Source organism: Falco rusticolus, chromosome 3 (genome assembly GCF_015220075.1).
Source record: "Falco rusticolus isolate bFalRus1 chromosome 3, bFalRus1.pri, whole genome shotgun sequence".
In the NCBI taxonomy this organism is placed as follows: Eukaryota; Metazoa; Chordata; class Aves; order Falconiformes; family Falconidae; genus Falco; species Falco rusticolus.
Genome location: NC_051189.1, coordinates 36866896 through 36894771, shown reverse-complemented (window position 1 = coordinate 36894771; position 27876 = coordinate 36866896). Strand labels below are relative to the sequence as shown.

Here is a 27876-nt window from a genome sequence, read left to right as displayed (position 1 = left end):
GTCACCAGGCAACCTGTTCTACAGAACCGCTGCAAAGAACCAGGCAGCTGCAGGGGAACGGGGGGGAGGACCCCTTCTAGGCTCCCACGCAGGTCGGGGGGCATCGGAGTTTCACCCCAGCTGGCAACCACAGACCACGCAGCCAGCACTAACCTGGAGTGGGAGCAGCATCGGTGTAAGCGGCAGCAACATCAGCGGGAGACCCAGGGCTCCCGAGCTGCAATACAGCCAGAACGCATGGCAGCGAGTGCCAACATGCCAAAGCCTGACTCGGCAGCCCTCTGCAGCCAAAGCCTGCCCGTTGACTTCAGCAGGCGTCGACTGAGGTCTGAGATGAAAATACAGGCTGAAAGTTCCACAACAACTACCCAAGGATCAGAAGCTGCTTTGATATAAAGAAAATAGGTTGGTTCATTAGAAGCACATACAGGGAAGAGTTTTTCACCACCAACATTATCATTGTCTGAACCAGCCACCTTCAAGGACGCCGGTACTCTAATCTCTTAACGGTAGAGCAGAAGATGTGCGAACAGATTAGCCTGGCCGGTGGCACAAAATAACTGGCATCAAGAGGGAAGCACAAAGCCGATCTCACATAGGAGAACTTTAATGAGTATTAGAAACCACTCAGCAGATAGCCAAGGCTAGTGAGGAGGGAAGGGTCAACTGCAGATAATGACAAGGAAAGAAATGAAGTCAGTTAAGAGGTGATTCTCATAACCATCCTTCCCTCTGACTCAACTCCCCGCAGAAACGCAGCAAGAGAAAACTTGGGAAATCCTTTTCCAGAAAGAGTTGATGTCCAAAAGGGGTCTCCCCTGGGATCAGCTCCAGAAAAGAAGATATTACAGAATTAACCAGAGGAACCTTGAACTCAGAGGTCCTCAGTTCTCCTTCCAGGAGAGCTGAAGCAGAGCAAGATGCCTGCGTTGCCTTCACATCAGGCACAGTTGTGCTAGAAAAGTAATGCCAAATAGCACACACGTACACGTTAAGGCATGCTCCCCCACTTCTAGGAAATCAAGAGACAAAGCTAAACCCAAATTCTACCAAAATTCAGTGCAAAAACAGCCCTAAGGAGGAGAAGGAAAACATTTGTGCAAGACAGACATGCAAAACATAGCTCCAAGGCTGAAAAGGCAAAACGAAGATGAGACACTGAAGAGGAGGAACCAGATTCAGACAGAAATAAACTCCATCGATTTGGCAGTTACTTGCAGCCTTGCTTCTCCCACTGCATTTGCTTCGCACGGGATTATTAACAGGAAGGGGGGAAACGTTTCACGGGGGAAAGCACTGGGGAAGGCTCAAAGAGTGGGAGGGCAGCAGAGGGGCAACTTGACAGATGATGCAACCCCCCCTGCTAAAATAAGACTTCTGTTCCAGAACGTGGAATAATTAAGTCAAGAGGAGGATCATCGGGAAGAAAAATACCAACGACCCAAGACTCTGCATTAATACAGCAATTCAGTATGTGCTCATGTCCTCTTGGAACAAAATATAGAATTAAGGAAGTTGAGAAGAAAGCAGTTTCTAAAGGTCCATGAACCAGATTTAAAAATAATAATAATAAATAAATAAGGGAGTGAGTGGCAGCTTCATTTCTTTTGAAGATAAGCATGTGAATTTTAAAAAATGTAGCCACATTCAGTAAATAAAGAATAAAGAAACCTAATTAAGTTCAAGAAGAAATGCACCATTACTGGTTTGTCATTCAGAAGGGTAGACACAGCCTGGATTGCTCCAAGGAAATCGATAAAGCAGCTGTAGCACTTTCCATTCCCAAATTAGGGTGGGATTTTATAGGTCAGGCTAAACAGGCTCAACATTTGGACAGAAACCCAAGGATCCAGTGGCAAACGAAGGAATACAAAAGCAAATCATATTCCCAGGTCACCATACAACTTCTCAGTGCAGGACTATGAGGTGCTTTGCCAGGTAACATTCTGTTGCAGCCCGGTTCAAGCAAAAAGATTATGTGAAATGAGGTTATGGAGGGCAAGAGGTTAATTGCTACACTAGAACCTAATACAAGGCTAAAAAACAACTCAAAAAGGTTCTGAACCTTCACATATTGAAGTATTTTTTGATCTGAAAAAACCACCATATGACTATGTAACAGCAACAGGAGCACCTTTCCCAACTAAAATCCCAGTCTCTCTGACCAATTTGGATTCCGATAATCTACCATACGCAGCTGCAAAACGCAACATAGTTATGAAGGATTTGAAAAGCTTCATTATTAAAGAAGTCATCTGCACCTCAAAGTAAACGTCCCATCGGAAAATTAGAAACATCTAATGAACTTCAAAACATGCCAGACAGGCTGTCACAGACAAACGAGATACTTGTTAAGATTTATCTCATAGAATTAATTCATCTGGCAGGAGCAGAGGTTTCTAGTTTCATCAGTGGAATGAACAGCTATGGAGCCCCACACATCGTCTGAGGGGAAAGGCTATCGCTAGCCACTGACCTGGCCAGCAGATGGGCTGAAGCTTACAGCATCTCCACTTTCTCCCGGTCTTCCAAATCAACAGCACAAAATAAGCTTTTTATATGGCAAATATTAGACCGTCTTCCTACGTTTCCACAACTTTGAAGATCCCTGCTCTAGAGGAACTTAGTTGCAGGCGGCTCTGCATAGCCTGTGAACAAGGCTTTGATCTTTTACCTATTCTGCCCGCTTCAGCTGTATTGGAATGGCTGCAAAAACCTTCTTTTCTAAATATCTGCATCATACCCAGCAAAAAGCACATTTGATCTTAGTCAATCCCTGTAAACACACACAAATAAACTGGATTATTAGTCATCTCCTCCATCACCACCTTCTCTGACAACGGCACCATAATGCTTTAATAATTGTAATCCAAGCCATTACACCTAATATTAGATACAGGTCCCAGACCAGCTAGGTGGGATCTAAACAGATGACAGAAGTGCAAGAGACAGACAACCCCATTTTCATTGTCTGCATGTAAACTGCAGCAGCCAGGCACAAACACGGGAAATCCAGACCTCTTCCACCACAGGCAAAGTAAAAAGTTACCCCCTCTGAAGTGTGCTCAGAGTGCAGCCACGCAATTGCTGCACCACACACTGCTCCTTTCTCTAAACCTTGGGGGGGGGGGGGGGGGGGCAGGGCAGGCATGGAGGTACGACAGGAGGGTACGGCCACCAGTCCTGAGCTGTGGTACCCAGGCTCCCACCACCCCTGCTGGAGTCCCCATCCTGTCACCCCAGGCATCCCCCAAGCAACTTCTCTAAGGACTCACGGAAGAACAGGCAGGGGATCAAAGACAGTATTTTACACCAAGTCGAACCCTACCCAAAGCTTCAGAGCAACCCCCGAGCTGTTAAAGGGAAGCTGAGGCTGGGAGGCATCTGCCCCAGAGCAGGTTCAGTGCCAGCCAGGACCACCTTGGAGGTTTCCTTATCATCACAGTCTTGGGATGGTTTAGGTGCTCAGCTTGAAACACTTTGGTATTTTCAGCATAGCTGAGCACCCACGGGGATGCTTGCCACCAAATAAAGCTTTAAAGTGGGTACCACAACAGCCATAATCAACAGATATTCCTGAGAGGTGTTAGCCAAGGGATTTAGTCTGCTCCGAGCAGACACTGACACAAAGCACATGATCAGCAGAGCTCAGTCGCCTTAAGGGCTGCAGCCCAAGCTGCTTGCAGGGGGTTTCTTTTTTTACATGTAATTATAGAGAAAAAATTAATTAGTTCTTTCAGATCCCTCAGAGCTAGTAGAAAATAAGGGGGGAAAGAACCCCAAGCCTTGAAGACAAGAAAAAGTCTGGGGATAACGATGCAAGAGACCACATCACTGCGTATCCTGCTCCAGTTCCAGTGCATCCTTGTAGAGAAGGGATGTGATACGGATGTGATAAGGATGGCCACTCCAGCTAACCTCCAAGGAGAACAGGGCAGCTACTGCCATCCTTCCCATTTTTCTTTTTAGCCTGGAGACCCCCCCCATTGTCATTTCCAATCTGACAGGCTCTTTTTCATACTGCTACTTTTTTTCCCCTTCCTCTTCTTCGCTCAGTAGAGTTTTATTTCTCACCTGTCAAGGAAATCTAGGCCCAAGCTCTCCTGAGAGAAACCACGATAGCGGTTAGAAGAGCTGTAAATGTGTTATTTTATTAATACGTCTCAAATAGCTACTGAGCTCTATTGCTCGGCTTGACGTATGGATGCTTAGACCTGCGATGCCCTTTCCCTTTCAAGACTTTACTGCAGGATTTGCATCCAGCAGGTCAAGGACCAAACGCAACCCGTTGGGGGATTCCCCAGGGAGCAGTTGTGCGCGCCGAGATCAGCGTGCAGCGCGGCTGATCCAGCCGGGGCGACCGCCCAAGGCAGGAGGGTTAAGGGAACCCGGCTCATAAAAAAGCAAAGCAGCATCTATTTTTAAAGAGGGGAGGGTAAATGACCACACAGGAGATTTTTAGTAAGCCTGCTTGCTGCGCTGAGCTGTACTGCTGCTGTGGTCTCATAAACACCATCGTTAGATAACATTCCACAGCTTGAAAACACGTACAAATTACACTCCAGATGAAATTTAGTTTTGGTTGGGTTTTTTTTTTTTTTTGAGTACATCTCTGGACAAGATTAAAACTATTTATAGTGCTTAGGAAATGAAATATTTAGCTGCAAGATACTTCAATAGAATGGTTTATTTGGTCACTAGTCTCTCTGCCACATTACAAATAATTAAAACTAGGTTTGGGGGGGGGGGAAAGGGTTTTAGCTATATTTTCAAGCTGAATCATATCAACATGTTTAAAGAGGAGATAGGAGCTCCAGTTTTTTCCCCCTATGGGCAAAAATTATTAAAAAATGGGAAAAATGAGTCATCTGAATTTAATTACCAAGCTTTGAGTTGTGAAGGCTGGCTTTGAAAAATGCAATTCAAAACAAGACTCTTTGTAATTCTGTTTATGGGACTGAAAAGTTTCCTTCTCAAGAATACTAAATGAGATCCCTTTGAATTGACTGCCATGTTTATCTCGCCCATGTGTATTTCACGGGACTATAAAAATGCAGGATGAACCTCAAAATGCAGGAACAGCTTCTTCCGGCTGCAATGTGTTTGTGTGACCTGTTTCACTCATTAACACAGCGCAGCTCACCTGGGCTGCTCCACCAGCCGATTCAAACAGGAGTCCACTGCTGCTACAGCTTGCAGAGTTCATCCAACTCCCAGTGAAAATCCATTTGAAAGAAAGGCATCATTAAAGATGCAGCACATGGGCACCTGGGGGGCAAGGGGGAAGGAGGAAAGCAAATATATCATTATTCCCTCTGACAAGGCCCCCAAACCCATGTCTGTAACTTCAAAACTCCATAGCTACTAAATCTCCTTTTTTAAAAAGAATCCATGTGCATGTACGTGTGCTACTGAAAGTCAAAGGGCTTAATTTTCTAAGACACATTTGCCATTTTTAAAGGTCTACCATGCTGTATTTATGGGGAGTTTACTAATTTATTTTTTTCCCCCCAGCAGTTCACTCTGACAGGCATTGTTGTATTTTTGATATGACAAGGCACAGCACTGCAGTGGCAACAACTCCAGGCTGAATAATGTTTCTTAACTAGCGACATTCATCTTTACCACACACCACAGATGACTGATCCTCACTGCAGTACGTAATGGCTAAAATCTAACAGTGCCCTAAAATATTAATGCATGCTAATAAACAAGGGTTTTTTTCCACGAAACAGCAACATCTAATTTTCAAAGGGGTCCTGGGCACAGTAAACAACTGGTACATGGTAAATGGCAAGTTCTCTCACATCAATACATTCTAGACATTCAAATCCTATTCCCCCATAATTGCCAGGCAAGTATAAATCACTTAAATGAATGTTATTTGTGGCTGTGACAGAATCCTCATAAATAATTGTAATTTAACTTCCTGCTGATAATCCCAGGCAACACCTAATTATTTCAAACGCTTAATTCTTCCCTTCTGGAGGGATGTTGGGTTTAAGACTACTCCCTTCCATTTGCTGCTAGTTAGGACTTCTAACCATTTGTTAAGTGCTACCACAGTGCAGAAGATCACAGTGTCTAGATTGACTAGAGGCAGAGGTGTCCTTTGCTGTAAAAGCAACATAAGCAATACATCACATTCCTTCTGGAAGCTCTCACTTCAGACTACACAGCACTGATCATTTGGGTAGCTCTTTTATATCTGGGGGAAAAAAATATCAGTGTGGCATTTATTATACGTAAAAGCAATATTTCTGAAAGCAGTGCTCTAACGATGGGATGAGAGGTATTGAAATTCTATACGCAGCCTTCTGTCTAAAGGACAGACTGTCTCTAGAAACATTTGCCAAAAGTTCATTAACAGTAAAGCCAACCTGTCAGCAACATATTTAGCAATAATCAGAAAACAATTCAGGAAAAACAAGGTTTGAGCAGGGTTTCCTGGGTTTTGAAGTATTGGGTCTTCCGTGGTGAGGTTTTTTTTTTTTTTAATTCTTTATTTCTTCTAACCAACTAAACTATGAAATCTTATTGCAGAGAATATGATTTAAAGTAGATTAAAACAGCCACTGCAAAGTTTACCAAGCAAATAAGCATCCCAGGGAGTTTCATTAGAAGGCAGCAACAACCTGTGCCTGGGGATAACCACAAACTACCCTCATTCTGGCACAAACCCTCTTCACTCCCAACACCCTGTGAAGTCTGGATCTACGCACACAAACACCAGCAGGTACGACACGACTATACAGATAATAACGAAGTATGGCCAGCAGCAACCTACCAGGGTGAAGATCCCTCCGTTCCAGCAACTTCTAAAACATCGTATCCATCTTCCAGCTGAAAATCCATGAAAACCAGAGCAATAGTGTCTCCAGGTTCAGCAAGGATAGTCCACGTGCAGTCCGCGTTACTGCCGTACTCCAAAGGAAAATGAGGGCTTGAGATAATTCCACTCTGTCCCCGCAAAGTCCCTCCACAAGCATCATCAGCTGGAAAGAGAACGCAAGTTACCAGATTTTGTTGGAATGTGCAAAGCAGTACATGAAAAAAAGAATGAGCCCGAATTCAAAGCAAAGCTTTAAAACACCCATTGCTTTTGTCAGGATGTGTTTTACTACATACTATTATTAAGAGACAAATACATTGCAGGATGCAAAATCCTATTAGGTCAGCCAGTGTCCCCTGGCAAGTGCCAGCTTATTCCCCACTGTACACTTACTTGTGATTTGTTTAGTCTCACTCTAAACACCCAAAGTGACAGTTTCCACCACCTCCCTGGGGAGGCAGCTATCGGCGTAATGCCTCTCGCTATCAAGACACACTTTCCTCACATGCTCTTGGCCAAGTTTTCTGTTTCACCCCTTTATTCCTGAGCAGGATCCTCCCCAGTGTTTCCCACAAGTTTCCTCACATCCGCGCAGCCAGCCAAGCTGGAGGAAAACCAGCAGAAAGGCAGCGACTGAGAGGGTTTTGCAAACCTCACGTCACAGCGGGGAGAGGCTGGTCTCCACCTCACGTAGATCTCAGCACCTTCATCAGCCACAGAAACATCCCCAACATCCCGGGACAATAGGACTTAAGAGTACAAACACTGTGTATATATATATATATATATATGTGTGTATATATATATGTAATAGAAAAGGAGTGGAGTTCCCACACATCTGCCTCATGGGTCTTTGTTGACTCTGTTTTCTTAAGGAAGTATGCGGTTACCAGAACCATAGTGGTAAAAATTTAACACTTTGTTCAAAAACCTAGCAGGCACGTTTCCTGGGCATTTGCCTGGTCATACACTGGATTTCAACTTTGCTGCAGGTTCCTTCGTTTTTACAACCTGACTTTTAGCAGCAGGTGCAGTTAGAGCAATTAAAGGAGGAGGATCTAAAGAAAACATGGGCAGGAAGATAAAGGAAACCAAGAATTAATGTAACCAGCATTGGGGCAGCTCACTGCTCTTGTACATGCAGCATCAGCTCAGCATTTATTTGGAAAGCTGCTAAGAAAAGCCGGTTAACTTTACAACATGTATTACTGAGCATTTCAGATGCTTTAGTCAAGGGGCTTGGGGCTTTACATCACGAACACTTATTTTCATTACAAATATTTTTTTTAAAAAAAACCTTCCAAACTGAAATTTAACACAGGTGAGAACAGGAGTTAAGTGCAATGGGTCATTGGCACCTAAGGAAAGGGCAGGATGGCGCTGCAGGCCTGCTCGAGAGGACCCTTCAGCTTTTAGACCCATTCAGGACTTGGGGTCTTGTGCTGTCAGGTTTTCTCAGCAGAGCTGAAACCTGCAGTCTCTAACTCATGAAACTTGAAAGACAAAGTCAGACAAATACACATGCCAGCTCTTCTCTCCCCCGGCCATCTGCTGTCCCAGCACAGCCAGCCACCCGAGCAAGCAGAAGGCACAGGCAGGCACAGGCTTCCCAGTGACAGATGGCAAGCGATGGTGATAGGAACACCCCAGGCTATAACGTCTTGTTTGTGTGGCATTAACACACCGCGCAGGTTGCACCGGCACCTCTGAGCCTCAGCAGAGACCACGGCCCTTCGCAACCGCTGCTGTGCTTAGTTGGGGATGGCACATCGCTCGTTATGGCGGAGCTCCCAGCAAGACAGAAAAAAATAGGATAAAAATCCCCAGACCTGTAGGCACACATGCAACTGCTTCTGGACCATTCCAGCAGCCAAAACTAGGACTGAAAAAGGCCGCTGAAATCCAAGCATAATGCTCTATTCCTGGTATTCTCTTACGACAAAGTTGTTTATCTGCTGCAGTTATAATGTCAGTGAATTGCAGTTTTTCAGACACTGAAGTACAGTTAGAATCCTCAATAAATTTAGGCTGAAAGATCTCTCGTCTAGTCCAAGCACCAGAAAACCCTTCAAACTTCAAGGCATCATCCACAAGATTCACAGTGGAACCTCCAAAGGAGGTCCACGAAAAAAAGTAAAAGGGCTATTTCAACCCCGCCCCCCCCCCCCCCGTCGAGCAGAATGCAAATGCTTTTCAGAGGATGAATGGATCCTAGCCAGAGAGGATAAGCACAATTCACCAGTTTACTGGTATGTTCAAATGTAATTTCTCATGAGTAAGTGCCCTTGCAGATGCTAGAGAGAACCAGATGCAAATAAGATTCTGGGGCCGCGAACTCAGACCACACGCCCAGCAGCAAGACAGAGCAAGAGCAAGGTCATCAGCTGCTTCAGCAACACACGGGGATCTGAAGAGGCAATTTATCCTTAAGACAGACTTAACTCCAGAGGGGCAGCTATCTCCTGCATGACGTGTTAAAACATTGTCTGCTGCTGCTGCTGGCCCTGGGCAACCATTCCAAGCATCTTTGCAAATAAGGTCCCGCACCGCTACCACGAGACATCCTCAAGCAACCCAGCCACTGGATGCGAACCCCGCGGGGTCAAAGGGCACAGGGGCTCTTGGCCAAACACTTGCTCCTAACTACAACCATGCATTCCTGCAGCTCAGGTCTACACAGACCCCCTAAACACACACCCCCAACAGCAAACACAACAACGTTTTCAAAGAAGCAACTCCTAATGCCAAGTTCTCAGCCACGTTCACCATCAGAGCCTGATCTGGTCCATGAAAGCTGCTGTCGTACTAGAAAGAATGCAGGAGGGGACAGCGAATACGCTCAAGAATTTTGACTCAGTGCTATAATTAGATTTCTTAACTATATATAATTTTTTTTTTTACAGGACTAACCTAATTTTAAAGGAGAAATTTACACAGATGTGGGTACCACTAGGCTTGCTTTAATCACAACTCAGAATTGGGCCACTCATGTCTGTGTAGATTTTTCCTTGAACACTAACTTAGAGTAGCTGAAGATCTAGCCAAAGGTATGGTGATTTTGGCTTTTTTTTTTTTTAATTGAAGGGGAGTTTTTAATTCCTTGAAAATTTTTCATTGCAAAAGGCATTTAATGGAAAATGTATTCTTCCTATCCATCTCTAAATACACACTTCCTAAGTTTGTAGAGGTTGTTACTGTGTAAATATATCCTACAATCTTGTAAAATCTTCTTGAACAGCCCTTCAATTATTTTGGGCACAGTGCAGTCTAAGCAGCTGTGTGAGTTAGGAAGACAGACCACTTTTAATGAGATTATGCATATTTGATATGCTTAAAACATAGCTTCACAAATTTTCTCAACTTCTCAGCTGGCTTACTAAATTTTTACTCAACTGCCTACCAGAATCATAAACCTATCAGTTCTACTTAAATTCAGCAAACAACCTGGGCAAGACTTCTCTCCGCATGCGTGAAAGAGCTTTACAGAACAGATTCAGATGTTTCCAGATATTGTTTTGGTGCTTCAAATGCACCATTTTGCTTTATTTGAAATTAAATGACCCAAGCAAGGGTTGTTCCTTCTGTGGCTACAGCGTAACAGAAGACAGCATTCTGAGTCCACAGGGGTTTTTGCCTCCAGCGCACCAACTGTCAAGATAAAAACCCAGCTAGACTGGCAGGACTGGGCTTAAGGCCCCATTTAGATCAAGATAAAGGTCTTGGTTTGTTCTGTGAATACAGAACAATTGTGCAGAAAGCGTTTCCAAAAAACCAAGATGCAACGAGGAAACCATTCCAGATATTTCTGACACACATTATTATAGCTGGGATAAATGTCAGCTTAGCCCAGGTTTTACAGTCTGACCCAGACTCGCTGAGGACTCTCAGTCCTCCAGGTGAATTTCCAAGTTACACACGGTCCACCAGGCCCAGCCCAGCTCCTCTGCTGGGCAGCCACAGCTGCCACCCAGTTCTGCGCGCTCCTCCTTCACCGATCAGCATGGAGATGTCACTTCTGCTGCTTTGGTGCTCCCTGAATGAGATCACGCAATTTTAATCCTTCCTGCCACGTAAGCAAGAAACATAACTCACCAGAGCAGAGTCTGTGCAGACTGAATTTATAGTCTCTTTTAGCTCAGAGTCCAAGAATCAATTTTGATATAACTGTGCTTTCAAAACCACTGGTGAGCCACAGCACTAGCTACTTTCACCGGCTCTGCAGAGACACATTTCTCCAAGCCATTCCTTCTGCATCTGGAATTCCTTCCTCCTTTCCTTTCTTAGTGAGATTACACTTAACTTATAAATCCCAACAAAAGGATGCTACACAGACCAAGAAAAATAACAAAAGCATTGACCTAAACTACTTGGCTCAGTCATCACCACACGCTCATTTCCAAATTAATCTCCACGATGCTTTGTTCATCTGTCTTCCCATTATCCTGCACTTGCAGTGGTAGTTGATGTCTTGACTTCCAAGGGAATAAACAGAAAGGTCTCTGCTGCTAGAGATCCAGGCTGAGCAGGGCGGTATTTCACTAAGACAATCTGCACTGTATTTGTTGCCTTCCTAGAAATTCAAGGCAAGAAACGGATTCTTTAAGAGGACACCTCCAAGACTGCCATCACAGCGTCAGAAGCAACCCCAACACCGGTGCACGACAGCGCGCCTTTGGCCAGCACAAATGCCAACGCCAGTGGGACGGGGAGATCCACGCAGACCGGTGTCCTCTCCCCTCTTCATCTATAACTTTTAGGCCAAGTACACAGGGATACTCCATGACCCTCAAATATCTTTCACCAGTGTTTTAGTGCAATCTGTTTTCATTCAGCAGAGTTTTAACCTTCAGAATAAGTGTCCAGTGTGTGCTACAGAAAAGGAAATAAATGGTGTCTTTTTCACTTCATTTTATCCTTTTTTATGTCATGATTCATTTCCAGCACAGCCAAAGATAAAGCTAAATGGAAATTATTTTTTCCCCTCTAATATTTTTTTGTTCACTAAAAAACAGCCAGATAGTTACTTTTGGATAAAAACAGACCAGAATGGTTCACCATCCATCATCTTTGTGGTAGTAGTTCTAGGGCTTTTTTTGAAATTAATTTTCAGTTTTCAATTTACCTTCCTGGAAATGTGCTACAGCAACTTCAGTGAAACTTCCAAGAGTACCATGTGAGCTGAGAGAGGATTACTTTAGATTTGATTTAGTAATCCCACTACAGAAATAGCAAAAGATTCAAAACATGAAAGCAGTAACATCACAGGAGATACAGCAACAAACAATCCCTCCTATCTTCAGAGATGCAGCGAGCAGGGATCCTTAACATTTGGGACTTTACACTGCTCATTTATTATTTTTTTTTATACTTTCAAATAAATGTTGTTACTTGCTGAGCACAGTAGAGGAAGCCTGGCTAGAATGAAGATACAGATACTGAAGCCTGGCTACAGAAATCTTTTGCCAGGCCCTGAAGAACAACATCAGACTGGCAGATGCTCAGACACCAGTAGGTGCTCACTTTGCAGAACCAGTGGTCCTCACATCCCCTCCCAACCTGGGATGCTCTCCTGCATCAGCAGCCTAATCAGCGAGGTACTTGAGAACGTGCTTTATCTTTTATCTCTAGTCCTGCTGCTTTTCAGTGCCACAACAGCTTAATTTAAAGTATATGGTTAAGTGTTTTGCTTAGCAGGAATGGATTTAAGTGTATGTTTAAAGGCTTCATTGAACTGGCATTTAACAGCTGCAGAGTAACTTGGAAAAAAAAAACAACTTCCCCAGGGAGGAGGGTGGTTTTACATTTGTTTTCTCCATCTTCCTCCCTGAACTGAGGTTAACCATTCCAAGGGAAACAAAGACCTGCATCTTTTTGTAACGTAAAAGACAAGCCAAGAAAAGCAATATTGCAGTGGTTATCAGCACCAGAAGACAACTGCAGGAACCAAATGAAAGCAGAATCAAAACTGCAGCCCCAGAGAGTTCGGGTGCTGTCCCAGATGAAGCAGCTTGCTCCACTGTGCACACCAAGACAGAAAGCCAAGGATCCGTGTGAAAAAAGGGTGTCAGACGTGCAAACCCTGATTCGAACTGATTCCATCTAGACACTGGGTGCCAGCGTTGATCCGCTCTGCATTTTGCTGGAGAGTGTCCCTGGCCAGGGAACGCTCTTTGTTCTTTAAAAAAACCCCGTGTCCAACTTTAGAGACCACATTGTTTATCCACTTATTGATCTTCTCTAGCTATTGGCTGATTACCCAGAAACAGAAATCGTAGCCAACTACATCTGTTTTAATAAATATTTCTCAGCAGAAGAAAGGCATTCACCACAACACATCATGCCTAGGTTTTTTTCAGCCGCTTCTCTGGAAGCAGCAGGTAGCAAAGCACAGGGCAGCAGCCCAAGCCCGCGGGGATCCCTGCGCTGCTGGTGCTCCTCGTGTCTCACCTACAGCACTGCCTGATCTCTGTGCCCAGACACACGGACCTGCCAAGTCTTCCCACCAGCATCACAGGCAGCTTGATTTTCTTTCTTCTAGCGGCTTCCACACTTCTCCCCCACCCCTCACTCCTGGCTTTCAGAAGCCTTTGGAGGGGCCGCAGGGGATCACACCCCACACTCCTGCTCCAAGCAGCAGCCCACCCATCTTCTCAAGCAAGACTGCCGGAGTTAGCGCCCAGAAGTATCAAGGTTAAACCATGAGTAACCCATTCTCTCAGAAGGAGGGCCAGAAACCATTAACTCACAGATTCCAGTTACTTCAGCTTCCACTCAAACCACAGAAGGTCTGGCTCACTCCCACAAAGATGCATGGACAAATGACTGTTTTCCTTTCTCATCTGCCTGCATAATGTATTCCTTCTAATTTATTCCCTCTTACAGTTAGCTTTCTGTACCTCCTTTAGGAAGCTTGCTTACTTGATCCCACATCACGGCCAATACCGTAGGCATAACTGAGCAGGACATCACCCTTAGGGAGCAGCACATGAACTAATCCCTGATATCACACAGTTTGTGGGGAAGCGCCCTTGAGAACAGGCAAGGAGAAATGCTATATATACCATCGAACGGCCAATAGTAAAAGCAACCAGGAATGCTGAGCTCGCAGCGTGGGCACCTCCTATCAATACCCAGAAAGCAAACACGTTTCAGCCATGGTACCACGGAAAGAGTCCACTGAGCTGCCGTAGCAATTAGGTAGTCTTCTGCTTCTGGCACTACAGATTCATTATTAATTTGCGGTCATAACTGATTAAAAAAAAATAATCTAGAAGGTAATTTTATCCTCCTTGCAGAAAACAAGGCAATAGTAATCTAATTATGTCACAAAAACATGCCTAGGGCTCAGTCCTGGTTCCTGAATTCACCGGTGCCTATCTTGCAAAATTATGCTTGTGGCAAGTTTTGCAAGCTATGCAATAACACGCACTCATCTCAGCGAACAAGTTTTTAGCCCCACATGGAATCTCCCCAATGCCTGAATACATTCTGAAGCAAAAGCTTATTCTGATTTCAGGGACCTTACTCTGATTTCAAGTCCTTGTCTGTTACTTAAAAGGTAGATTATGTAGATCTGGGTGCTCAGACCTGCCCTATCTTTTCTTTCATACATCCCAACCTGTGATGGACATTAAAAGGACATTTATGCAAGCTAAGGTTAAGGCAGGCAGGGAAGGTGAGAGGGGAAATGCCCATGAGACTAGGGTTTGGTGTGGTTTGTTTTTTTTAAAAAAGAAAAATAAAAAGAAAAGCAGCTGCCAAAAATCCTAACTTAGAGAGTTCAGAGTGGGTATCCAGAAAATATCCTTCAGTAGAAGGGAAGTACAACGTGCTGATGGGCTTCCCCGAGACCCTGCAGAATCACCATCCGTGGAGCTTTCCATGGTCCAGCCAAGCAGAAGCACAGGTGACCCCACCTAGTGCTGGTGGACACTTGGGCGTTGAGGGGGAGCCTGCAGCAGAGCCCCCCTGCAGTCCCCTTGTCACTGCCACCAGGAGAACATCTGCTGCTTCCAGATCCATCGGCTCATTACAGAACCACCAGACGCCCGCAGAACCAAAGCGTATCAATAAAAACACCCCACATACTTCCAGCGAGGAGTTCTTTTGCGTGTGATATAAAGACTAGTCACTTGAAGTAAACATCTCCAATTCAAGTCAGAAGGTGACTTGCCTGTCACTTCTGCGCATGTGGCCTGAAGGACGTGGGTGTAATTCTGTCCACTTTTGAGATGAGACGTGGCTGGGTTGCTCTGTACGCCTCTCACGCTGCCAAGCCATGCAAGACGAGCCCTACAGGGGCACTTGCAGCCTGCCTGCCAGTTTAGATCACTAACCTCCACCTTGGAGACCTTGGCACTGACTTATGGATTTGAGAGGGAGAGAGAAATGTCCAGCCACCCACTTAGCATGTCTCCAGCTGCAGTGGCTGCTGGCCATCCTTCACTGATGAAAAACCTGCCACAATCATCAGCATGAGTACACAGCTCCAAACAACCCCCAGCTTCTAGTTGAAGAAAACAAGATGGGGGATGCAGGGAAACCTGGAGACACCACCTATCAAGCCATGAATGTTCCTGTCCTTCCACGTGACTCATCAGCAAAATGGAAAAAAATTCACCTCGTGCACTCTTCTCGCTAGACAAGATGCTGTGAAGCTTTGCTCAAAGGTTAGGACTGTGCCAATCCAGAAATGCTCATTTAAGTTCTATCTAGAATAGCATGATGATCCCAGTACTTCAAGGAGACCTTAAATATACCAGGAATTGATGCAAAGAGACATTACAAATGAAAAATCCATATATACATGCTACAACAAAGCCATCTATTGTATAAGTATTGTCATGGAAACAAGACACGGCTTTGCTTTAAAGGACACTCACAGCCCATGAATAGCAAGGACTGGGACTAAACCAGGATAAAGCAGATACCTCAAGATCTTGGAACTGGCCTGAATCTTGCTCCACTACATGGGACAAACCTAGGCGTTGCATAGATTTCACAACACTGATCTAAAAGCTGAATGTTTGGGCTTTGATAATACAACTCTACACTGAGAAAGGTCACATTGAAAGAGCTGAAATGCAGCCACAGAAATACCACGTTGGGTTTCCACATGCAAATAACAAGGAGGAAAAAAGGTGCACTTCACTATTTCAACATGACATAGCTCAAAAATATTTTTTTTCCTCTTCCATTTTTCCATGCTACTTTAATTATGCTGTTTATATGCAACACAAATCTACCCTCTAAGGGCAAAGATGCAAACTCTACTTAAACTTCAGGTGGGGAAGTGCGAGAAACAGCCACACTCACCCACCCAACCTTGCATTCTCTACTGCAGATGCTATTGCTGCTGAGAGGAAGGCAAAGGAACAAAACCTGTTTATTAAGATAGTTCCCTTAACCTGTCTGCCACAGAAGAGAATACTACTCAGCTTCTGCCAGCAGTTTACGCCTTGAACATTTTCTATTAAGAAAACACTAAATCTTAATCTAAACAGTCTTCAGCTCTTGAACCCTGCAAGCAGGCAAAGCATGGAAGCTCAACCTCTTTGAGCAATCACGCTGGAAATAACATACACAGCACCTATTAGACATGCAATCCCATCTAAAAAAACCTAAAACCTCTTTTCTCTGGAGCTACGCACCAGGCACTGAGAGAGGAAACCCTAGGGAGTCAAAGCAACACGAGCAGCAAAAACAGGACCTGCTATGATCTCTAAAAGATCAACTAGAGCAAGGTGACACAGGAGCCTCACACTCAGCAATAGCTCACTAAAACTTGCAAGAGGTTCATGCAGTGGACTTCTCTGTGACTGCCACCACAGTCTTCATCATACTAGCTGAGCTGAAACAGTATTTTTAGACTAAAACCCTTTATGAGCTGTTCATCTTATTACTGCTTCATTCCATTCATTAAATTTTTAATCATGTCCAAACAACTGAGTTATTAAATAAATTCCAAAGCAGCACAGCAGGCTGTGGCTTATGCAAGCTAAGGATCAGAGAAGTAGGAGAGAAAGGCTACTTTGGCTGCAGATTAAACCTTCCCATTCTCACAAAGCAACTGCCACACATTCAGGATTACGGCCACTTCTCAGTCCTGTACCCTGCTGACATCTTAAAAGACATTCAGGATATGATTTACTTGATAAAAGTTACAGGCATCTCACAAAGGAAGGAGAAAGTTATATAAGTAACCTTTCGGTAATGAAGTCCCTGGTGCAAACGCTTTTGTTAGTCTCCACTGGAGTATTTTTAAGTGCAGCTTTGTACGCTGCAACACTTGAAGCTTTCCAGACAGCTTCAACATCTTTAAACTGTCTTGAAAAAAGCAACTCCACACTGCCGTGACCCCAGGAGAGATGCTAGACTTCACACCTCGCATCGCTTACAACAGATTAAATGGAAAACTTCTAGTGATGTTTGAAGACATCCATCCACCTGCTTCTGTAAATACCGAAAGGCTTCACTGAAATCAGGGAAATTGGTGGGCCACAACCAGCATTACACGGTAGAAGACCGGAAGGAATTTGATGTTGTCCTGCAGCACGATTCTTTCCGGCTTCACCAGGCAATTCCCACAGAGGCAAAAGGTGCGTCTCCCTTCTTGCAAACCCTGGAAAGGGAGTCCTTGGAACAAGGTTTGCTGCCTGTGACAGCACAAATACATCATAAGTCTTGTGCAATGTTTTGTTACAGGACACCTACACACAGATTAAACAACTAAAGAATACAGGAGAGAAAAAAAAAAAAAGCATTTCATAAGCCAGGATAAACATACTTTCCCAGTTACAGGATTACACCTGCCATTCAACCCCATCCCACCTCAGTTTTTCATCTGCCAAAGGCAAGTAAATTAATGCTGTTGGTTCTTACAGCATCCTTGCCCCACAGGCTAGTACCTTCACGCAAGAACCCCCACCTTCCTGTCCGAATCACTACCTGATTCTTCCAGAAAGGATCATTTTCCAGCAGATCATCTAAGGCCTACCAGATCTTCGCCTCCAGCCAAAAAATCTATTCTCTTGATCAAAGGCTTCAAACCCCCCTTCTACTCACGGGTTTTCCTCTGCCTCTTTCACCCACCCCAGGGCTCCCAGTGGCTCCCAGCCCCAGGGCTCCCGGGCTCTGGAACCAGAGCAAGAAGCCTCAGCTGGGCTTGGCCCAACACCCTTCCAGGGATGAGCGGCACAGGCGAGCCAGCAGTCAGTTTTTCTCTCGCTAGGATTACAGACTGCTGTCTGGTAGAATTTGAGCCATGACAATGTTTACTAGCACTGAAAAGCTACCCAAGGCTCAAGTGAAATTGGATATATTCCACAGTACAGAGACGTAACAGAAAGCTTAACAATATGTGGCATTTATATAATATTTTATATGTTCAAAGCATCACTCAGGCATTACCTGCAGCTCAGGGGACTGGTCAGCCAGGCTGGAAGTCTTTTTAGCATTAGTTCTCACAGGATTTTCTGATAATGGATTCTTCACTTGTGCCAGAAATGCCATAAAAAGATCTGTTTAGGGGGTAGCACAGCCTGCATGCTTTCAATGCAACCTGCAGTCCCAGAAGAATACCAGCCACCCTTTTACAAGCTTTGAAGTTCTCATTTTAATTGATTTCTAAACAACAGATTGTGATAGTCCTCCTTTTATCAAAGACACTCATTGACTTCCAGCACTATAGCCCGAGACAAAAAGCTGGGACAAACATTCCAGGGAGAATTAACAGCCATCATTTACGTACACACAAGTTGCACCAGGCTTCCTTGCACTTTGGTCCAATGCACTTTCAGCGATACAGATTTTTCTATAAAATATAAAAGTTACAGCTGGTTTGCGCACCGAGAATCTGCTTATACATAATTAAATACCTGGAACAAGAAAACTAACTTCCATTAAAGTTTTTGTTTCCACTGATTTTCTTACCTACCAGCTACCTGAGGCTACCAGCTCAGGAGGACACCAACATGCACCCACCATCATTAAAAGAACAAGAGATGAAGATGCTGGAAGATAGTTTAGGACAAACGCATCAAGAAAGCGCAATGCAGACAACTTGGTCATGTACCCATAACAGAGCTACCTGCTAATGAGATTACTACATGAAATATGCTAGCACAAACTCATTTTCCTCCCACTGCATGTTTCTGCAAGGCTGGTCTAATTTTATAGGATGAGAGTCTGGTGTGGGAAGAACAGGATAAAAGAGAGATCCACGACTGTAAGAAATTTTAATAGCATAAAGGTTATCCTGTGTTAGTTTACAGAACTGAAAACAACATAACAAAATGTCTGGGAGATTAATTTCAGGAGAGTCTGGGACCTGGATCTCTGTCCAAGACTCTGAAAAATGTATGTACAACATTTCTGACACAGCATGTAGAACAAACTGCTCTCTTTTCTACAGACCTACAGGACAATTTTGGAATCACCTTTATGTCATTTCCATTAGGACTATGGAAACTCTTGTGCATCAAATACAGTCTGTTTTCTTAGTGAGCGGGGCTTATGTAATTTTTAATATCACATAAGAGTTCACTGGATGCCAAACTACAGGATCTATTCTATTAAAATCCAGGACCATTCCAAATGCCCAGTCTCAGACATTTCTGAGCTCTAGCCAAGATGGATGAAGCGTAAGCTCTGAAGTGATTAGTCTGCAGGAGGTGAAAATTCATGGAATTTAATGACACCACTGAAAAGAAAGCTCCAGCAGCAAGTGCTCGGGCTGAGCAGAAAAAGCAAACGGTCTAAAAGGGATAGAGGGGTCGGCAGAAAGCTGAACCATCAGACATTCCCATGTTCAGAAGATAAATGGACAGCCATTTGCATCTTCAACTACAGACGGTCTTCAGTCGAACACACAGTCACATAAAAACATATCACCTTTGCTTACAGAGCAGAGATTTAAGTACAAATGGAAATAAAAGAGTAAAAAAAATTATTGTAATAAGGGCAAGGAAAATCATGAAATCAATGTGTTCTTCATCAAGCAAGTAGGAGATACCATTTTCACAGAAGCATTTCCAACAGGGCGCAGAAGAAAGTTATCAATCCTAACAGAGAAGTACACTAGTTATATTTCAGATGTGACATGGTACATAAATACATATTTGAAAGACTAATCTTAAAAACCATCAGACAGAAATAACAAAGAAAAAACGCTCAGAAACTAGCCACTTCTTGCAGCAATGAGCTCTAATGGATCAGTTGGAACCCACGGTTTTGTGCTTTTCATACCCACCATCTTTCTTTTCTTCAGCCTTTTTGTTCTAAGCTGAAAAGATGCAGCCATCCCATCCCTGCTGTTTATGGGAGCAGCAGCACAACTGCCAAATCCCCCACCCTCCATTCCCAATTGCTTATTATCAAGAATGGAGACCACAATATTGAAGAAGCAGTGTGTATTTATATCTCTTTGGCAGAAAGATCTATTTAGAATGCATCAGATCGTCTTCTTCCCAGTCTGAAATACACCAACAGCATGTGATTCGTCATCTGAATTCAGTGTTTCCTAATACAGAAATACCCGAGTAAGAAAATCTGACCCATCAGAGAAGAAACACTTTGATGTACACCAGTGCTATGAAACACTTCTCATAGCTAGAACGGTTAAGTTCCTTTATTAATTTTAAATAAAAGCTGCGTGTTGAACTGTTTTGGCCTTGAAACCAGTGGAAAAGTTGGGAAGAGACAGCTACAGCCTCTGGGGGGAAAACCCAGCACCGAAAACGCAGGGAAGAGGAGTCCAGTGCATCCCACCTGACCCACTCAGATGGTACCTCTCTGCTGCAAAAGCACAATGGGGCTGTAGCGAGAGACTCCTCCTGGCTGAGTCAAGTCAAAACAGGTGTACGCAAAGCGCATGAAAACAGTGCGAGTTAATCCTTCGAGTGAAAGTTATTTTCAAAGACCTGGTCTGTCAATCAGGGCAGAGGGAGGCTCCGGTGAGAGAAACAAAGAGGAGCAAGACCAACGGTTCAGTTATATCCTTGCAGATGCGATCTCTGACTGTGAAATTTCCAAGATAGAGCACAGCACAGCACTTCCCCAGGGGCAGAAGGCAGTCACCGTGACTTTATCAAGTAACTAGCTATAATTTTCATGCAAATAACAAGAATAATCAAGTGACCATCGCAGCTGTGTCAGCCTGAAGAAAGTAACATCTATGAGCTGATCAAAGCAAGCAGATGACCTCAGAGAAAGCATGTTCATGATGTTATCCATCCTTCTACAATTCATTTGCTTTGGTGTGAGCTAAATCTTAAAAAAAAAAAAAAAACAAAACACCACAAAACCCACAAGACCTCTCAGACTGCTTATAACCGCACTGTGAGACTGCCACAGTCTGTGCACACCAACCACCTTCCACAAGTGCAATTTATATTTACTGGTCAATATTCACGTGTAGCCACTTGATTATTTTTACTCAGTTTTTGCCAGCACAGAAATATAGGCAAAATGCATTCGCTGTCCCTCAAGGCAAAGCACCAGACAAGTCTGTGTGTTAAGGAATAGATGAAGCTGTTGAATAAATGAGGAAAAGATCAAATCATCACAAAGTGCTCTTCAACGGGGTTTGGTGTTTGGGTTTTTTGGGTTGGGTTTTTTTTTTTGGCTTCCAAAGCAGAGGTGGTTTCTTTCCTCCTCTGATTGTCAAACCTCAGGATAGCATGACACAAAGCTGAGCTTTCAGATGCTGGCAGATCTATTTTTCCTACTGGTTTCGTTAAAAAAAAAGCTTCATCTTTCCAAACTGGTCATGGCTGTGGTGTTTGTTCTATGTGGCATTGTTTTTAATGTAAAATTCACAGGACATGAATCTTCTTTTACACCACTTCATCTCTATTAAATTTAGTTGAAATACCGGGTTAAAAATTATGAGTCCACACACAGGGCATAATTGCATTCCTTCCATCTTTTGGAAACCAATCTATAAACAAAATGATGAATTTTATAAGAGAGGTACTCAGACACAACTAATAAAAATTTACACTTAAGGAAATAAATGCCGTAACACAATTTACTTTCCATCTATTGCATAAATTAAAGGTCACACACTTAACTCTTACAAGCTAAATGATTTCTCTTATAATGAAGTTTACACAGCATATTGCAGCGCTGGGCTGGGCCTGCAATGATGCAAATCAGGAACTTCAACTGAAATCATCCATTCTCACCAGCTACATTTGGCATAATTACATTCACTGCCCAGAAAAAAGGGAAAAAAAAAGTTTTCCAAAAGCATCCTCTTTAGTGAGCGCTATCTGGATAGCCGGTAATTTGATGTTAGGAGTTTCAGGATGCACAGAGATAGGCCTGTAAAGTTTACAGGGGGCAGTTCTCCAAAAAGTTTGGATCTGCTTTCACACTATCTGCATGAGGACATTCGGTGCTCCTGTCGTTTAAGCTCCCTCCACAAAATATGGCCCAAATGTGCACGATACTTTACATTAGAATCTGGTCTAATTCTCTGAGAGAGACAGTCTTGTTTCATTCCTTTCAAGTGGGCATTGGTCTTGTCAGACCAACATATGTAATCATTATGCACTGTTAAGTAATTAAAGTTTTTGCAGTAAAAATGCAGAATTACCAGACAATCATTAGGGATTAAATATTCCCGGTACAAAAGAGAATGTGTAAAAGCCATTTTTCAGGAACAAATTGGAACCTGTTGCAGTTTTTCCATATAAAATTAGGGAGGGCAGAGTCTTTATATTGAATTTTACTATTTTCTGTGACTTTCTCATTTTTCCACCAAAGTATTTCTCATTGACCAGAGCTATCTGGTAAATGAAGCAGGTTGAATCATTTTCCCTACATATTTTAATCTGGAGTACATTTAGTTCAGCTTTTCCATTCCATTTTATTTTTAATTGTTGGATTGCCCATTATTTTATAGCGGGCATCACTATCATCTAGAGAAAAACTGCACTTCCCAAGGCTCAGTACGGCAGAGCTACAAAGAAACATGGGTCAGATCTACTCGTATTTCCACAAGGTGAAAGCAAACCAAGCCCTGTTTATTTTGCTCTACAGTTCAGGGATTACTGATTGACAGACCCTATTCTTAATAACAATATCACTGAGCCTTTCTGTGCTTGAATAATCATTGTTTTTCCTCTCTAGTAACACGATAGGGTTTATATGGAAGATTCAAGGCATAAAGTTATGGTGACCTTCCCTACCTGAGAAGATGCTGCTGAAAGTGACAGCTGATTAAAAAAAACCAAACCCACAACAGACCAAATGAGATAATGCTCCAGCCATTTAATCTCCAGACACATCAGCCCATAATAAACAGAATGATAACCAACTCAGATGACACTCCCTCCTCCCCCCAGTTCTCCCCCTTCTTTAAAGAGCATTTCATCTTGCCATTGCTAATACTGGGGGAAAGAACCAATTAGCACTTTCTGCACCAGTTACATGCTCCGAGTCTCCCTGAACACAGCCCCAAACACCCCAAATATGAAGTCATCCCTGATCTGGATGCAGATATCCATGTAAAAGTATGTTTGCATCTAGATATTGACAGCGTTGCAGGCACTGTCTCCTGCTACCCTAAACCTGTTGTCAATGGTCTCCTCACAGCAGCAGCAGCTCATGCTCCGAATGAAGCATCGTTGCTTTTCCTCAGCCTCAAATAGCTGGATGGGGCATCTTCCAGATGCATGACCTGCAAGCACATTCAAGTAAATGCCTTTTCCCCTACCCATTTTTTAGATGCAGTAATGAATAGCAAGAATTGTAAAGGCAGTTGATACTTGGGACATGAAAAAAATAATAAGCCAGGAGAAAAAAAACCTTCTTACACATGCGCGCATACACCCTTTTTATTTATGTATAGGGAGCTGAACCACTCTCAACATAGCTTGTATCTGCACGAACAGCTTTTGTGCAGTGTGATACATAACACCTGGGTTCGAGTCAGGGAACAGAAAAAATTAGTATTACAGAAGCGAAGAATTACTCTGTGCACCACTACAACTGCTGGAGAGCCCTAGCAGGGACCAGGACCAGCATCATAAGGCAAACCCCAAGATCATTATTGAGCACCCTCCCATACAGGCGGTTTTGCCAGGCTCAGCCGCAGTAGTCAGTGTTTGACTGTGATTTGGGGACTCACTAACTCAAAGCAGAGTCATAGAGCGAAGGACTTTTTGCCACACCGATCCCTTAACACGCATCGTGGCCAGAACTACAACTTGATTTTCCTTTAAGCTCTATTCAGCTTTTGAGACTGAATTCCGAGCGCCTCTGCTGAAGGGACCACTGCATCCAAGCAAAGAGCAGCCCATACCCTCCCAGCTGCACACAGATGGAACGGCCCCATGCTCCCAGGTTTGAAAATTACCGATTTCAGTTGAACACAGCCTGCACAAAGGGAAGTGTTTTGAAGGAGAAGGGACTTTTTTTTTTTTTTCCACACATCTCAAATGGCTGACAGCTAATCATACTGCTTTCTTCATCAAAGTATTATTCAAGGTGAGAACGCATGGTAATCAGAGACACAGATCACCACGTAGCATGCGCATTCACTTCTGGAAGCAGAGATAAAGTTAATTAAATACTCATTTAATTTGAATTAAGATAGATTCACTCTACTTGAGTTGATCAAAACCCTAACCCAAAAGGTACACTGTACAGAGTAGTAGCCTTTTGTTACTTAAGCTTTCCCGAAGATGCATTAATTGTATAGCCTGGTACAAACGTATATCCCCTTTTCATACCATCTGCTGTAGCTCTCAACCTCTCTGCCTTCCCAAGGGCAGCCCAAGTGGCTGCACAACAGGAGAATCCTGCCCTGTTCCTCAGCAGACAGGACAAGTGCTTGAAGAGCTCTTCAGATGCACAAGGGACACCTATATGACACCAACTATTTTGCAAGTTCCACGCACACAGTAGTGACAAAAAGACCAAAGCGAAGCAATACAGCAGAGGCGGTAAGAGGTCAGAGCAGAGAAGTACAAAGCTAAGAATCACCCCCGTTCCTGCTGAGGGTCACTGCAAGAGCGAAGCTGACAGACCTGGACACCGACCTCCTTGTGCATGATCAGTCCCCCAGCCCAAACATGATGCTTCTGCTTAACGTAGGTCAGCTCTATGAACACCCAGGGGAGAACACCTCTGTCCTCCACCATGAAATCCCTCCTGCTGCTCTGCGTTCCCATCACCTGAAGAGGGGCTGGGGGGTCCTTCCACTTTTTTTTTTTTTCTTCCAAGAAGCCTCCAGGACTTGCCAGCAGTTCAAAGCTTAACCTACAGATAAAGCAGGGCTCTTCCAATAAGGTGAGCCCCAGCAAACTGCCTGGAAGTTATTTATTTATGTATAGTCAGGTTCTACTCCAGACAGATGACATTTTAATCTCAACACTGGAAAGAAATACCACCAGGTAAAGAAAAGGGGATGGAATTACCATCCAGGCTAGGTGGATTTGAATGTATTGAGAGGAGATGTCTCACAGGAGCTTAGATCCAATCTGCGCGTGTCAGAGAATTTTGTGGGATAGGTTCTGTTACTCAGCCAAGCAGGATTCCTTTTGGTGCCTGTGCAAACTGCTGTTTCCCAGCCATCACTGCTATGAACAGTCAGTCCAGTTCACAGCAACCACTAAAAGCAACACCGGTCAGCCAAACTGCCTCCTCTCCTCCTGCAGTAATTGCTTTGCCTACATAACCAAAAGCAACTGGGCTCCTGCTAATGGAAACCAGAGCTTAAGGCTAATTCTTCCCATTTAAAATGCTGCAGATAGCTTTAGTCTGTATTTTCAGCAATCCATGCACACATCTTCCTCTAAAGTATAACTCATCTGTGTATCAGATGAAAGATTTATTTATGTGCCTAAATCAAGATGTTGACACTCACATTCCCACTAAAGAAAAAAATATGGACCACTGAAAGCAGTTTAAGATTAAGAAGATGCTTGCTGAAACCCCAGCTGGTGCAGACGCAAACTGATCTCTCCAGCTAAGGACCAGCCCCAGTGTTCCTTTCTTTAAACACAAACATAAATTCTATAAACTGTTAGAGAGTGACCTCTAAAAGTGCATTAGTGAATCCTGCGGCACAAGAAACATTTCCCAGGCTGGTGGATTTCTACCGGCAGCTCCAGGACTGAACTAGTGTTCAAACCCCTGGTCACATCAGAAGCCCAAAATAATAAAACCTGTAGTTATAAATAGCTCCTTCCCCTGCCAAGGTGCACAGAGTTCTGTACCACATACTAAAAGCAAATGAAAGCATAATAAAAACCAATAAACATAACAACCTCTCGGAATGCAAGCAGATAGAGGAGTACAGTGAGGAGCCCCGACCTCAAGAACACAGAAACTGGCTCAGATGGTGACTGTGGACCCTTGGAAATGTCATTCCACAGAGGGAACACAGGATGGGCCAACAATTAAGACTGGAGACTGGGACTCAGGTCAGATGACTTACAACACTTTCCAAAGTGGGAAATGAAAGCCCAGGATTCAGACTTTGAAAGTTAACAGATTTTCAATGGCCATTGATTTGGAAGACAAACTGACCAAAAACCTCCTTAATATGGCTATAATCAGCAGCTGGATCAGCCAATTCTAACCATGAAAAGAAACTCCACAGCTCTGGGGAATAGCTGTCTTAATTCTCACAGCCTTGGTCCATTGATGAGGCAGCTGGGAAACCAACATACAGAGATAGAAAAAAAGAATAGTAGCCACACATGAGTAGCAACAAGGATTTTTTTGGAGATGTGACACTATCCTCAGCATCTCACCTTCCTTTTTATAGCTACCATGGCTGCACCTGCTTGAGCACGTTGTGCGTGTGTAAGGATCCAAATGGCAATGAAGGACAAACAAGCCTTTTAACCAAATTGGCTTGGCAGTAAGTCTGCAGTTTTCACACAGCTCATTAGCGGTGACTTTTTATGGAAATGTATGCTGAAACAAAACCAAACGCATCTAACAACCACATGTTCTGCAAATAGATTCCTTGATTGAAAAGAAATGTTTCTCTATTATATGCGAAAGAAAAAAGGGACAAGAAGGCAGGAAAATGAAGGTTTTCAGAAAAAAACACCACAACGAGAGTCCTTCATGATGTGCCCTCGCACTGCTGTGCTGACATCTTCAGGTACTGATTTTCAACACCTTTCACCGGTCCAGTCACATACAGCAACCCACAGGTCAGGCAAGCGCACCTCCAGCACAAACAACCCTCCATTTTCAAATGCCACAAAAGCAGAAGCAATATTATAATCTTGTAAATTCCTTCGTGTTTTCTACGCTACTTCTGTATTCTCTTCACTCAAATGGGCTGATCGGAGCAGCTGTACTGCCAGGGAGTAGCAGTGGGACCTCCTTGACAGCAAAGGGTCCCCACATTGTAGCTTAGCAACTGTCACTTGATGTTAGTTTAAATGCTTAATGCTCGATCCTATCTGCAAATCATTAGCATGCCTGCTCTCCTGCATCTGCACTGATTGATCTCATTTGCATATGCAAAACAAATGCCAGTATGAGACACTTAATATTCCCTCAACTTCATTCAGCGCTGCAGCAACAAGGGTCAATATCTCACACCATCCTCTAGCATTCGAGGAGGGTTCTAGCCGAGTCAGCAAATGCTAATAAGCCTTGCTGCTTTCAAGTCTTAAAATCAATTAGTAGTATATTAAGGCAGACTTGCTGGGAGCTCATTTAAGTAATAAAAATCTTTTGTATAGCTAAAAAGAAAAATAATAGGAAGGTTGACTCTTCCTTCCCCAGGGAGTTGCTTCCATCTGAAGTCACGGCACAAAGCAACACATCTGCCACAGCATCCACTGCAACCGGGAGTCGCTCTGCCGGTTTTGCTGGCATCAGAGGGGAAGTAAGGAAGGATATCCAAAACCCACCCAGTCTTTAGCACAAGTTTTTCCCCTAACCCTCGTTTGAACAATTTTTACACAGGCAGCAAGAGGAATTCAGAGCAGCATATCCACCGCCACCAACCCCTGCTCCTGTATTCATGACATGAATCCGACGCTGCAACAGCACCTCGCCTGTAACAT

The 27876-nt window shown here is 43.7% G+C and overlaps 1 protein-coding gene across 1 annotated transcript in view; it reads right to left on the bottom strand.

The window, feature by feature from the left end:
* The window catches only part of LOC119144153 (CUB and sushi domain-containing protein 1-like), an 82644-nt gene that overhangs the window by 37069 nt on the left and 17699 nt on the right, over positions 1 to 27876 (bottom strand). Inside the window, exon 3 of the mRNA XM_037379108.1 lies at positions 6788 to 6995. Within this exon, the coding sequence (XP_037235005.1) occupies positions 6788 to 6995 (208 nt within the window). The remainder of the gene's footprint in view (positions 1 to 6787; positions 6996 to 27876) is intronic.